Source organism: Cynocephalus volans, chromosome 10, assembly GCF_027409185.1.
Source record: "Cynocephalus volans isolate mCynVol1 chromosome 10, mCynVol1.pri, whole genome shotgun sequence".
In the NCBI taxonomy this organism is placed as follows: Eukaryota; Metazoa; Chordata; class Mammalia; order Dermoptera; family Cynocephalidae; genus Cynocephalus; species Cynocephalus volans.
In genome coordinates this window covers 94,850,261-94,865,203 of record NC_084469.1, presented here as the reverse complement: position 1 = coordinate 94,865,203, position 14,943 = coordinate 94,850,261, and the positions used below count along the sequence as shown (strand labels likewise).

At 43.2% G+C, this 14,943-nt stretch overlaps 1 protein-coding gene across 1 annotated transcript in view; it reads left to right on the top strand.

The window, feature by feature from the left end:
• Window positions 1-14,943, top strand: part of LOC134386985 (zinc finger protein 564-like) — a 27,987-nt gene that overhangs the window by 5,845 nt on the left and 7,199 nt on the right. Inside the window, exons 2-4 of the mRNA XM_063109153.1 lie at window positions 5,029-5,155; window positions 6,006-6,066; window positions 6,466-6,674. Coding sequence (XP_062965223.1) covers window positions 5,029-5,155; window positions 6,006-6,066; window positions 6,466-6,674 — 397 coding nt within the window. The remainder of the gene's footprint in view (window positions 1-5,028; window positions 5,156-6,005; window positions 6,067-6,465; window positions 6,675-14,943) is intronic.

Here is a 14,943-nt window from a genome sequence, read left to right as displayed (position 1 = left end):
GGTTTGTTGGCACCTACGCAGGAACCTTTGCCAAGGACCCACGGGAAGGTGAGTCCGGGGTTGGTGGCATTGATTTATCTCTGCCTGCACATGGCACTCTTCTTTAAAGAAGGCACAGAACTTGATGAATAAGTTTGGGGGGGGGGACAGCCTTACAGAGCATTTTCCACTCTTGGGTCGTGCAGGGTTGGTGCGCTAAGCCCTGGAGGATGGTTTCTGCCCATGGGGAATTGGGCCCGTCCTCTGCGACAGCCTTTTTCAGCTCTTTAAGGTCATGAGCTTCCCAAGGGTCCTTTTTCCAATGTGATCCTTTTTAACATCGGGGGGCAAGGTGTGGTAGGGGGTGTTTTCCCTTTAGCCTTGGGACATTGGCTTTTAAAATGACCTTGTCTTCTGCAACCAAAACATTGTCCCTTGAAGGGTGGGAAACTATTGTTTCCTGAGGGGATCAGGGTGGTAAACGCCTTGAAGGCTTCGGTTAAGTTTTGTATCTGAGACTGCAAGGCTGAGGATAAAGTCCTGGACTTGGCAACAGCCTTTTTTAGTTCTTTTACAACGTTGACCGGATAGGCCTGAGGAGCCGCTTCCCCCCACGGGCTGCAGATGGCTGGGGGTTCCCAGCGAGCCATGACAGGAAAAACCTGCGGCTCTGCCGGGGATGTTTTTAAAGGTGGAGTAGCCTCCTCCACTTCTTCAGGTGCTGCTTTCTCTCCTTTGGCTAAACTTTGGCGGGGTGACAGGGTAGGGGCATAGGTATCACTCAGTGGCTCAGGGCCTTGCATCGGCAGCTTTTTTTCCTTTTTTCTCTCCTCATCGAATTGCGCCCAATCCCTTTCTGCCCCTTCCTGATGCTTGGGACGGAAGCAAAGCTTTAGGGCAGAGATGGTTGAGTAGAACCCTAAGGGGGGGTCTAGCCCGTGACTAATCTCGTTCTTTCTGGCCAGGGTCTGAACCCGGTCCCAAGCCTCATACAAGAACAAGTTGGACGAAGGTGCCCAAGGGGCTACCTGCACCACATGATGCCAGGCATTGCTGGCCGTGGAGTCAGATATTTCTAGGCCTCTGCATTTTAACATGTACTTTAGAGCTTTGCAGGCTGTCTTGTCGCTCTTTCCACACTCACCTCCCATGTTGCCCCTTGAGGAAGGGACAAAGGGAGCAACAGGGCAGAGAAGTGCAGGGACTTCCCCCTGTTATGGTACTCACCCTGACACGCAGGCGGATTACTTCACGGTGACTACCGTGGTTGCTGGTTGATCACCCTTTGTCGACCTTCTTTCAGGACCAAGCAGCAGGGGTCCTCACTTGCTTGTCTTTCACCCACGAATTTTAAAAAACGCCTCACACGGGGCACCACTCTGTCGGGTCCGCCGCTGGCTGACCCGAACAGCCCTAGCCTCATTCTTTGGTGGGCGAGCAAATGGCCCGGATTACTCTTTCCCTCCTGTCCTCTTTGGAAGGAGACGGGGGAAGAGAGCCGTGAAGAGAGGTGAGCACAGCCACTGGCCCCAACCAGCCCGGTTAAAGGACACTCAGACGCCGCGGGGGAACTGGGGGGTTCTGTCGAGCAGTTCCGTTTATTATCACACAAGCACTTGCTTTTAAAGGCAAATGGGGAAGGGAGGTTTTTACATAATCCTATCGGCTTAAAGGTCAAGGGCATGCATCCTGTCTCAATGCCTGCTATTTGCAACCACGCAGTGTTCACGAGCGCGGAAGCACGTATTTGGCCAATAAGGGCTAAGGCGAGGTTCCCCCAGACACTCCCACCCTACTTCCTCCCGGTGCAGTCTTAGGCTGTCATGTTAATACGCCCTTGTGGGCCCATAATGGCGCTGCTTGTAATGTCACTTAAGGTGGTGTTAGTTTTTAAGGCCCGACAACAGAGTTTCAAGAATCAACATGATGGGGTTTTTTGGTTTTTTTTTTAAAGATGACTGGTAAGGGGATCTTAACCCTTGACTTGGTGTTAGCACCACGCTCTCCGAAGTGAGCTAACCAGCCATCCCTATATAGGGATCCAAACCTGTGGCTTTGGTGTTATCAGCACCACACTCTACCAAGTGAGCCACGGGCTGGCCCTAACGTGATGTTTAAGAGTCTGCCTTACGATTTACTTCTAGCACATCTTTGACTGTAAGCCTCTTGCCCCAGCCCAACCCTAGATACCAATTTTATTAGTTCTTGAACATCCTGTCAGTATTTCTTTGAGTAAAACCCCATGTCTTAGTTCTGGCTGCTCTAACAAGTACCACAGGCTGGGTGGCTCAAGCAGACGTTTATTTCTCACATTCTGGAGGCTGGATGTCCAAAATCAAGGTGCAGGCTGGTTTGGTTGCTGATGTGGGCTCTCTTCCTGGCTTGCAGACAGCGGCTGCCTTTTCACTGTGTCCTCACATGGAGGAGAGAGAGACTCTATCTCATCTCTGCTCTTAGTGCACTAATCCCATTCATGGGGTTTCACCCTTGTGACCTAATTACCTCCCAAAGGCCACACCTCCTAATACCCATCACCTTGGGGGTTAAAAGTTCAACATATGAATTTTGGGGGGACACAAACATTCAGTCCATTGCAGCCAGCGGTAACATATTTGTTTTCTTTCCCCAGAGGTACCAGGGCTGATACCCTGCAGTACACTTTGTTGTTCAGCTGTCAACGAGTCCTTCACCTCCTCTCGTGTCAGCATGTGACCTCCTTGCTTTTTTATTAAGGTCAATAAGATACCACTATGTGACCAGTTTTTCTTAAATGATAAAATAAATAAAAGTAAATTATGTCCTTTGCAAGCTTAATTAGTGATTTAATATTTGATTGTGAAATACATCTTACTTGCAAAAGAAGTTTTATGTTAAGTTTAAATAATGATAACACGTACAAGTACACATTCTCAGATTTACCACCCAGATCAGCAAATAGACCATGGACGGTTTTTAGAGGCTCCCCCCGGTGCCCTCCCTGATCTCATCTCCCTCCTGTCCCCAAGGTGACCACTGTCCTGACTTTTGTGTTTATGTCTTATAGCTTATCCCTCTTACTTATTTGTATTGAACTATATTTTCTTTTATTACTGTTGCAGCTTTTCCAGGTAAAGAAGTTAGACTCAGTGCTCCAAGATTCTCAATTTTTAAAAAAATAGTTGGACTTTGCTTTTATAAGGAGCCAAAATCCAGTATTGCAACTAGTGACCATTTTTCCCCCAATTTTTTGGAGGTTAGTTCCAATTTCAAATAATCTGTCACATTGTCTATTTAGTATACATGAAGCTGGAAGACCCTGTATTCCCACTTTTTGGTTTGGAAAATAGCTCACAGTTACTAAAACAGTTAACATTTGGTAGCAAGTAACTGAAACCCCGTATGGTGACTATAATGGTTCACTCTAGACTCTAGAAAAGTCTAGAAGACCTGTGGTCTTGGGGTGAGGTTTGGTCAGGTCTCTGGCTTCATTTCTGTGAGATCTTTTTAGCTCTGCCCACTGTGTTAGTTTCTCCATCTGCAGGTTGGGCACTTCTCAGGAGAGCTGAGGCAGAGAATTTCTAGCTAGGTCCACAGCCATCTCTTTGCCATGCCTAAGCTGTACATTGTTTACTTTTCCGTCTTTTGAACTCTCTACGTAGATAGTAGTGGAGTTAGTGAATGATTTCTTCCCCTGATTCTTTGTGTCAGTGTGTTTCATACCTACTGGTATTTGGGGCCGTCCAGTGTACTCACCCATTCCAGCACTTGTGGGATTTGGGTTTATTTATTTATTTACTTACTTACTTGCTTGCTTGCTTACAGAAGGCTGTGGTTAGACAACACTAAATACCAGTGTACCAAGTGTAATTAGGGATACTCCAAACAGCAGACTTCACTCACTGACCTCACAAAGAAGATAGTTCCCACTCTGGAGCCCTCTAGCTCTGCTGCTGTTTATCGTACAGGCAAATGGCAGCAGCTGTATTGCAGCATGGCAGCCTGTATTCCCACTCCTGCATGTGGAAGCCAAAACCATGATGCACTTTCTCAGAGGCCAGGCTTTCTGGGATCCTGCAGAACTTCAATTAATTTAATTCTACACTAGGACTCATAACCTCTGCTTCTCAGGCAGGAAGGAGCACTCTTTCTGGAGAAGACAGGGCTGTTCTGGCCTCTTATGACCACTGTCTGTGTGGTGAGAGAGTTGTCACCCATGATTGCTGGTTAGCCACACCCAGGCCCATGAATGTGGGTTTGTAGTGAGGTCTGAATCCTTACGCTTCCCTTCCTGCCTGAGCCCAACTTTTCAATACAGTGCCTGTCTCCTGGAAGAGGATGTAGTGTAAGTGGAATTGCTGTTGATTTATTGAAAAATTGGATACAAATAATTTGATACAAATATTAACACTTCTCATAAAGAATATTCTTATTCCACCAGTTGGACCTGTCAGTTTATAAAAGATTGGGGTTCTTCAAGGAAATACATCTATCTCGGCTTGGGTTGAAGGTTGGGCATAGTCAGGCCTCTGAGAATCAAATTGTTGGTTGAGGGTAAAGAAGGAAATGGTCCCAGGCCTCAGTGTGTTTTCATTCATTAAAACCTTATCCACATCTGACCCTTGCTGCATGTCATGCTGAGAGCTATTGTGGACAGTGAAAAAAGAGATGAAATCATTTTTGTCACAAGAAATTGATGTTTTTAAAGAGGAAATAATTGTTCCATTTCCCCAGCATTTCTTTCATTTCATCAGGGTATTGTATACTGTTCTGGACCCTTCAGATGGAGAGGAAGTGTGGAAGAGTGGAAGTAGTCACAGTTAAACTGCAGAGAGATGAGTTTGCTGGACGTGCTGTTAGATCTCTGAGGCAGGATGGGATCACTGTGGAAGTGAGTGCTGAAACAGAGGGGAAGTGATAGGACAGCAGAGCCCTAGAGCAGATGGGAGACCACAGCCCTGTGTGTGAACTTACTGCGAATTGAGTCCCCAGTGCCGTCAATCTCACCTACTCTCATGCACACCCTGGTGAAGAATGGTTCCTTGTTGAAGCAGAATTCGTTGGATGTTTTAGGACTCAGTGGTCTTTGAGGATGTGGCTGTGGACTTCTCCCCAGAGGAGTGGGCTTTGCTGGATCGTGCTCAGAGGAAGCTCTATATAGAAGTGATGCTGGAAACCTTCAGGAACCTGGCCTCAGTAGGTAAGGACCACATCGTCCTTCACTTCCTCCTTTAGACAGAGTGCAAGTTTTCCCTAGCTACGGAGCTCATTTCAAAGTTTGGGCTGAACAGTGAGAATTTACTGCTAAGTTAGACAGACATGGTTGCCTTGCTTATGGAGCGTGTCATCCAAGAGCTTTCTCATGGATGTATTGAACCTACTACTTCCTCTCTTAAATGCTTTTGGCCTCCTGAAAGGTTATTATTCTGTGCCTTAGAGAAACAGCCGTTGTTGGAGATCATGACGTTTGGAAATATTAATGAGCAAAATAAATGAATCTTCTTACTGAAGAAGTTGATTTTGGCAGATGCCTTGGCTTCCTTGTTTGACTTTTCATCCATTCTCTCACAATGTCCTTGTCCTGCATGGAAGACCTTCTGTATAAAGTTCGGATTTGGGCACGTTCCCTTGTCCACTTCTTTCCATGTTGCTTTCCCGATAAAAAAGCATTTATGTCGCCACTAGCCTCAGTCTTCTTGGAATTATTTCCAGTACATTGTCCACCATTTTGACTTCTTGCCCTTGTTCTTGTCAAAGTCCTGAAACAGCTAAAACTCCTCAAAGTTGTCTGTTGCTTGAGTGTGCATTCTTCCTTATAAAATTTATTTTTGGATCGCTATTTGAAAATAAATGTGCGTGCTCTCTACTTATTTTCTTGCCTTCATTCTACCAGTTCTTTCCAAAGAAAGTAAATTTTGTTGCCATTTGTTTAATGTTATAACACTCAGAATTAATGGGTCAAATCCTCTATAGTATATGTATTTGGAAAAGAAATACAAAACGAACAGAATATAGTGTGATTCAAAAAAATGATTACTTGTTCATTTTAGGAGAAAACTGGAAATGCCATGGCATTGAAGGTCATCCCAAGAACCAGGGGACACGTTTGAGGTGAGTGATGTTTATACCAGCAAAAATAGTGTCTCGGGAGAGAGGATTAGAGTGCCATGATTGTGTGTGTGTGTATGTGTGCAGATATGTCATATGTTAAGCATTCACAGAAAAATTTCACAAGACAGTTTTATATAAGTGATACAGATGTTGATTGAGACACAGTTCAGTTGTAAACAATTGTCAAGAAAAAACCCCATATATAGAAAAGACTAAAAATGACAACTGTGGTTCAGCCTTCTGTTAGAGCTTCAACTCATACCACTTTGGAACAATTCAAAGAGGTCAAAAAACACACATTCACTGGAAATGGTGAGAATATAATCATATTAATCATTAAAAACCATCAATGAATTGTTAACAAATAAATTATTCATAATATGATTCCTATTTTTACAGAAGTCATGTGGTGGAGATGTCCTCAGAAAGTAATGAAAGTTATCAATGTGGAGAAATCCTCAACCAGATTCCAAAATTTAATGTGCACAAGAGACTTTCTACTGGAGTAAAATCCTATGGAAAAAATAAGCTTGAAAAAGCCATCATGGATCCTTCCTCCCTAAAGAGTCAAACAGCATCACCTCAACACAGACAAAAGCCCTATCAGTGTAAGGAGTGTGGGAGAACTTTTACCTGTCACTCCTCCTTAAGGGCCCACGTAAGAGCTCACACCAAAGAGAGACCTTATGTATGTAAAGAATGTGGAAAGGCTTTTATGTATTTTTCCAAACTTAGCATGCATATAAGAACTCACACTGGAGAAAAACCATATGACTGTGGAAAGTGTGGAAAATCCTTCAGATCTCCCTCAAACCTTTGGACACACAGAGAAACTCATACTGTGGAGAAACCTCATGCTTGTAAAGAATGTGAGAAATCCTTCTCTTCTCCCTCTTCACTGAGAAAACACATGAAAGTCCACAGTGCAGAGAAAGCCTACAAATGTAAGGAATGTGGGAAAGCCTTTCTTCATTCTTTTTACCTGATCATCCATGCAAGAATGCACACCGGAGAGAAAGCCTATAAGTGTGTGGAGTGTGGGAAAGCCTACAGGTGGCCCTCAGACCTCAGGATTCACATGAGAACACACTCTGGAGAAAAGCCTTATGAATGTAAACAATGTGGGAAATCCTTTCGTTCTCCCTCATCCTTTAAGGGACACATCCAAACTCACACCGGAGAGAAACCGTATGCGTGTAACGAATGCGGGAAAGCCTTTAGTAGTCTTTCATACTTCAGAACACATGTGCGAATTCACACTGGAGAGAAACCCTACACGTGTGAGCATTGTGGGAAAGCCTTCAATAGCCCTTCATACTTCAGAACGCATGTGAGAGTTCACACTGGAGAGAAACCCTACAAATGTCAGCATTGTGGGAAAGCCTTCAGTTGGTCTTCATCTTTTCAAGGACATCTGAGAACTCACAGTAGAGAGAAACCCCACGAGTGTGAGGAATATAATACAGCATTCAGGAGACTCATCCTTACACAGACACGTGAGAACTCACACTGGAGTGAAACTCTCTAAATGTAAGCAGTGTGGAAAAGCCTTCATAGTCTCCTTAAAAAACACATGAGAACTCACACAGGAGGGAAACTCTGTCATGTCAGTAAGTAGTACGGGAGATCTCTCAGCAGACTGTGTACTGTATGCAACGAACTTCAGACCTTTAGAAATGTATATCAAAGTCTTGAATATAGTGTTGGCTTTATTAGTGCCTTATGCTTAGAGCAGGCCTCTACCATATCCAGTTTTTTCTGAGAAAAACATTTGGGAGATAAACATTCCTTTAGGTATTACTTTGCAAGGGTTGCTATAACAAATTGTCACAAAGTTGGTGGCTTAATAAAAACAGATTTATTCTCATAGTTTTGGAGGTTAGAATTCCAAAATCAAGAAATTTTTTAGGTCAGTTTCTCCTGGAGATTCTGAGGGAGATCCAGTCTCTCCAAGCTTCTGGTGGCTGCCCACAGTCCCTGGGCGTGTAGATGCATAACTCCCCTCTCTGCCTCCGTCTTCCTGTCACCTTTTCCTCTGGGTTTTATCCTCTTCTCTTATAAGTCATTGGGTCCAGGGCCCACCCTAACCCATGGTGATCTCATCTTGAGATCCTTAATTACATCTGCAAAGATTCTTTACAAATAAGGTTGTGCTCACAGGTTTTGGGTGGACATATCTTTTGGGGGGGCCACCACTTTGCCCACCCCATACACAGCCAGGCAAATTACATGACTTTTGGTATACAGAGTTTTAATTACGAATTGCTTGTACAAAAATTGTTTTATTTACACTATGAAATCTTTTGGATCCATAGATCTTTTGGAAGTGTGTTTTTAATATGTAATTGTCAGAATCTCAGATGGTTTTATTTATTTCTCATTTTCATTATGTTTCAAATGTGGGTATTATGATAATGAGACTTTGGTATCATTAGGACTTTATTTATTGTCCTGATGTCACAGGTACTGTAATTTACATGCGTGACATCCATCCTCTCTTTCCTCCTTTCTAAGCAAACAGTATTTTGGGGGCTCTTAGTCTTCATGTTAAAGACGTATATTGAGCGTGTTTTGTGGAGAGAGGGCACAGCGTCCATTGTCCCGACAGGAATTGCTCAGCACCAAGCTGTTGCATGAGGACACCTCAGCCAACGTATTTTCCTCTTTTGCCCTTTTCTGTTTGTTTTAGCTCCTGGCTGGGAATTGGACACAAGGTTTTCAGTTAAGAAGAGACCTAGGGGGCTGGTCAGTGAGCTCAGTTGGTTAGAGCTTGTGTTGTAATACCAAAGCCAAGGGTTCGATCCCCACACCAGACAGCTGCCAACAAAAAAAAAAAGAGAGAGAGAAACCTTGTTACTGAAGATGGTAGAAGCTAGAATAGATGTGTGGTGCTGGATTACCCAAGTCCACATGGGTACAATGTTCTACATTTCACAGAATCTCTTTCCTGTATTGTTCCAAACTGGACTTGGTCAGAGGCAAGACTTGCATGAGATCTGGAAGGCAGAAATGAAGAGTACGTCATACTTAGTTTTTGGAATTATCATACAGGGAGATGGGTGCAGAAGGGCTTGGTGGGCACCCATTCCCAGTTGATTTTGCTGCTTTCTGGGCCTGCTGATAAAGTGTCCACAAACCAAACACCAGGTGCAGTTCTGTGTCACTTAACAGCAGGGATATGTTCTAACGAATGCATCATTAGGTGACTTTGTCATTGTGCGGACATCATAGAGTGCACTCACACAAACCTAGATGGTATAGCCTTCAACATATGTACACTATATGGAACAGCCTATGGCTCTCAGGCTACAAACCTGTACAACATGTTACTGTGCCAAATACTGTAGGTAGCTAGCACAATGATAAGTATCTGTGTATGTAAAAATACCTAAGCATAGAAAAGGTACAGGAAAAATATGGTATGAAAGATAAAAAGTGGTACACCTGTGTAGGGCACTTACCATGAGTGGAGCTTGCAGGACTGGAAGATGCTCGGGGAGTGAGTGAGTATGAAGGCTGAGGACAGGACTGTGCACTGTTGTTGTCTTTGTAAACACTGTATGCTTAGGCCACACAAAATTTATTTAAAAATAAATTCGTTGTGCTATAATGTCACTAGGCAATAGGAATTTTTCAGCTCCACTATAATCTTATAGGACGGCCATGGTATGTGTGGTTGATCATTGACCAAAACATGGTTATGCAGCACATGACTGTATTTCGGTTCCATCACCCCAGTGCTGGTGTATTCCACAGTCATGTCCAGCAGATCCACTTCCATGCTTATCCATCCACAGCGTCCACCCAGGCTACTGATTTTTACCTGTGTGGTTGGTGACCTTCTCTGATGCTCTGACTCCCCTTTTCTCCAGTTCTTACCATGTTTGCATTTGGTGTAATTTCTGTGGTAAATATCTTCTTTCTGCAATGTGTCTAGTGCCCTTAGGTTCCTGACTCCACCTTGAAAGTTACAATTATGGCATCAGAAAACACATAGTAAGGCCGGCCCATGGCTCACTCGGTAGAGTGCGGTGCTGATAACACCAAGGCCACGAGTTCAGATCCCATATAGGGATGGCCGGTTCGCTCACTGGCTGAGTGTGGTGCTGACAACACCAAGTCAAGGGTTGAGATCCCCTTACTGGTCATCTTTATATAGGAAAAAAAAAAAAAGAAAACACATAGTAAGACTTTGTTTCCTGATTGCAGTGTTGAGTAGTTGCATTTTTTGTTTTTGAAAGCTTCCATGTGAGAAATAGGTACCTTGTAGATATATGAAGCAGACTGTAGGAATTTTCTATTATTCACGGCTGAATGCAGTCTCCAGACAATAAACCCAATATGTATTAAATAATCCCAATAGTTATGCTTGCAAGAACAACCTATATATATATATATTTTTTTGGGGGGCCAAATACAAATTTCCCTACATATTTCTTAGAAAAATCATAGTAAAACTTTTTATATTTGGTATATACTTAAAATTTTAACTTTTATGTACTGAGAAAGGATTTGTTAAAATATCCCAATATAATTATGTATTGTCACATCAATTTTTAATTTAATTTTTTTAAACACTACGTTCTGTGGCCATACTGCATCAATGTTTTAGAATTTTTCATGTGAAAATTTTAATTCTTATAATGTTAATTTTCCATTAAAATGACTTATTCATTCATAAGAAGAAAAGCTAATATTACTTATGTCAATGTCTACCAGCCAAAATCTGTGAGAGACACCCATAGCCGAACAGAGTTGGGTTTGTTGACTTTTTCAGTGGGGTGACCGCAAGCATGAGGAACAATGGGACATCTTAGAAACTGCATTAAGACTCACAGGTACTGGACTTCCATTGATTTGGGGGAGGCGTCAAGGATCAGATATTGCCCTGCGTGGATGTCATCAAGAGGTGTGGGGTAAAGCGTTAGATCAGAGGCTTTGGTTGCTCAAGCCCTGCACTTTCCACAGAAAGCACTGGTCACTGACCAGCTCCTTGTTGACAGTCATGCTTTCACCAGGTAGGTTTTCCTAACAGTGACTTAGGGTGGACACCTGTTTTTGTATCCCTGAGGCCATAGATAATGCTGTATGGGTTTGACCTCTGAGGAGGGAGGCTGGAGACAGACTAGCTGAGGTCAGTCATGTGGGTGCTGTGTGGCTACATGACTGACCTCCAATAAAAACCCTGGGCATGAAGGCTCAGATGAGCTTGTCTGATAGGCGACACTACATGGATTGTCACTCATCATTGCTGGGAGTGTCATTCATGTGAGTCCACCAAGACAGGACAACTGGAAGCTTGCCCTGGTTTCTCCTGAATTTCACCCTGTGTGTGCCTTCCCCCATTGCTGGTTGTCATCTGTACCCTCTCACTTGAGGCATGATTATAACAGCTCTTGTGAATCCTGTCCCTCTAGTGAGTCATCGAGCCTGAGGATGCTCTTGTGAACTTCTGATACAGGAAGTGAATGTCATTGTATGATTGAGAATTTTAATAGTTATTTTCTAGAAGCCAGGAAGAATGGACTTGAGCTAAAACTGACTTGTGAGGCAGCAGAAGTCAGTTTTATTAGCTAGAGTAGGGGAATATGTCATCATTTTTATGGTTCGCATAATTCTCTTATTCTGTGCAATGACAAGACTGCATAGAACTCTTTGTGTAACAGGCTCACTGTGCACTGGTTGCCAACTTGTCTGAGTCCAGAGAGACAGAACACCCACATGCACAAGTTGCACAGAGCAGGTTTACTACTTACAGGTTGGCAGCAAGGGACGACAGGAGCTTAGGATCTATTGTGAGCTGACCCTCCAAGGCTCAGGAAGCTGCCTGGGTCTGGAGGAATCTCGACTTACACGTGCCCCACTAACACTGCCAATGAGGGACTCTAAAGGCAGCCTGTACTGGGGGGATGGAGCACAGTCTGGGCTCTTCCAGCCGTCTCCCATTCCCAGCACATTCTAGAGAGTTTTGAGAACTACAAGCCAGAAGGGGGGGTGGGGGGACTGTCCTGCCCTCTGGCTTTTGCCTTGCTCCGTGTTGATCACCCAATGGCCCTGTCTGGTGTTGGTGTTTTGTACAATTCTTTCTGTTCACCAGAACACCACAGCCCAGGAGTGAGTGCCAGGATAAGTCCCAGTTCTCAGGCACCAGTTTTTCTCTCTCACTGTGTAAGCAATTGACTGTTGCTTTCTATAAATCTGGCAGTGTTTTAATTGTTTCCCATGAGTTCATTCAAGTAACAGACATAAATTCAATTAATCCTCCAACACTGTAGTGTAGATACTTTTACTGTCTCCTTCTTGTGAGTTAAATGAGGGCTGCAGATTACAAAGCTAGCAAGTGATGAGACAGGATCAGGATTCAAAGCCAGCCTTCTAGCTCAAAGACCATGCTCTTTACTCGTGAATGTTTGAACCTCTCTCATATACCAGGCATTGTGAATTCAAAACAAAAAATTAGGCACAAGACTAATCAAGCATGACAGGCTCTCATTGTAGAAGCAGTAACAAGTCTGTGCGGTTCTGATGCATGTACTTTTGTGGGAAAATAGACGTAAAAGAAAAAAAGTAAAGATTTTAATGTAAAAAGTGGAGATTTGATATAAAAGATATGGGTCTTCAAGGAACATAATCCATGACAACACGGGTAATAGGGAAAGCGGGGTTGTGGTGTGTGTTTTCCCTATGGAGGGTAGGGGCATTAGAGGGTGAGGACATATTCATTTGTTTGTGTTTCCATCATCTAGTGTATCCTGAGTAAACACTTACAGGGACTGTGCCGGGGTGTGGGGGGCAATACAAAGTCCTGCGTTCACGGAGCTAACAGAATAATGATGCTCTATAAAAATAACATCCTCATAGTTCAGATTTGTTTGTGCGATGGCCAAAAGCTTTAGGTCATGCAGTATTTATTTATGAATTGGAAAGGGTTTCTGTCACCAGAGTCCCACCATTTATTTGGGCCACAGAGTGTGGCTGTTTACCGTCCTTTTGAATGAACTGTAGATTGCATTGAATAGGTGGCATTATCATCTTGCTGCTGGTATAGTCTGACAGAGTTCGTATCCTAGAAAACCATAGATTTGCCCCTAGTTTGTAAGAGATATCGTCACTGGCACCGTCTTACTCCAGCATGTGCCTTCTCTGCAAGCAGAGCAGTGTCTGCATGAGCTCCTGGTGACGTGGCAGATGTGAGAAGAGTTGTGGATGATGAGAAGTTCTAGGAATAGTGAAGGTTGGCCGCAGACATTGTGTCCTTTTGAGGATCTTCCCAGGGTAGCATCAGAGGAAGGGTACTTGGCGTTTGGCATTCTCAAACATGGACTATATTATTAATATAGAAGGAGATGGAAGATTCTTTAGTGATGCATGAAGCCCAAAAGGAGCACGTTTGCTCTTTGCAGGTGTGACTTCCACATGCTCAGTCTTCTGGTACAGGTTAGGGCAGAGGAGAAATGTGATATCTTTTTGCTTAATTCAACAGCAAAGGAAGCCAGCTTTGTGTCCGTTTTTTCCAGTATTAACATTTCTGTAACACTGCAAATATTTCAGTGTAATTTGATATTCATTATTTCATTTCCTCCTTTCCCTCCTCATTTCTACCACCCTCCATAGAAAGTTAAGCACAAGGAGCACAGTCTTGCATAAGCTCCTTTTAACTAATAATGACAGTAGGTTGTCAGTGTTGAAGACTATGGGCTTTATCAGCTATGCAGCCATTGTAGAAACTTCAAACTTTAGAAATCGAAAACTCAGAAATCTAAAATTCACTGAAAGGCAAGTATAATTCATTACCCAACCTTACAAATAAGACATCATATATTATAAATCTGACTCAAAATGCTACACAGTGTCTGATTCCATTTATATGGCATTTTGGAAAAAGCTAAGCTTTAGGCATCTAGAACAGACAAAGGTCTGAGTTGGGGAAGACTGAATTACAAATGAGCAGCCCTAGTGTGATTATTTGGGGTGATGAACTAGTCTGTCACGATTGTTGGTACCACTGTATACACTTGTGAGAACTCATGGAATTAATCTAAAAAGACTGAATTGTACTGTTATGCATATTCATAAATGATAGAGAACACACACTATTTGAACTAAGAGAAAACTTAAACTCACCTGAACCTTGATTTTTAGGTAAGAAAAACCAATTCTTTCTACCTTGGTGATGGAGTTTGGATGTGTTGTCCCCACCAAAACTCATGTGGAAAGTCGATCCTGAATGTGGCAGTGTTGGAAACTGAGTTGTGGGGGCAGATCCCTCATGAAAGGATTAGTGCTCTCTCTGGGTGAGGGGATTAATAAGTGATTTCTTGCTTTATTAGTTCCTCTGAGAGCTGGTGGTTTAAAAGACCCTGGCACCTCCTCTCTCTCTCTTGCTTCCTCTCACTGTATGATCTGCTTGTACCCGCCGGCTGCCTGCCGCTTTCCACCACGAGTAGAAACAGCGTGAGGCCCATGCCAGATGCAGCTGTCCCAGAATCGTAAGCCAAATAAACCTCTGTTCTTTATAAATTTCCCAGTTTCAGGTGTTCTGTTGCAGCAACACAAAATGGACCAATACAGATAATTGGTACCGAGGAGTGGGGTGTTGCTATACAGATACCTGAAAATGAGGATGTAGCTTTGGAACTGGGTAATGGGCAAAGGTTGGAGAAGTTTGGAGGACTTAGAAGAAGACAGAAAGATGAGGGAAAGTTCGGAACATTTTAGAGATTGGTTAAATGGTTGTGACCAGAATGCTGATAGAAATGTGGACAGTACTATATCGACAAAATAAAATTTTTAAATAAAAATAAAAAATAAATAAATAAAAGGGCAAAAAAAAAAAAAAGAGATATGTGGACAGTAAAAATGTAGATGATGAGGTGT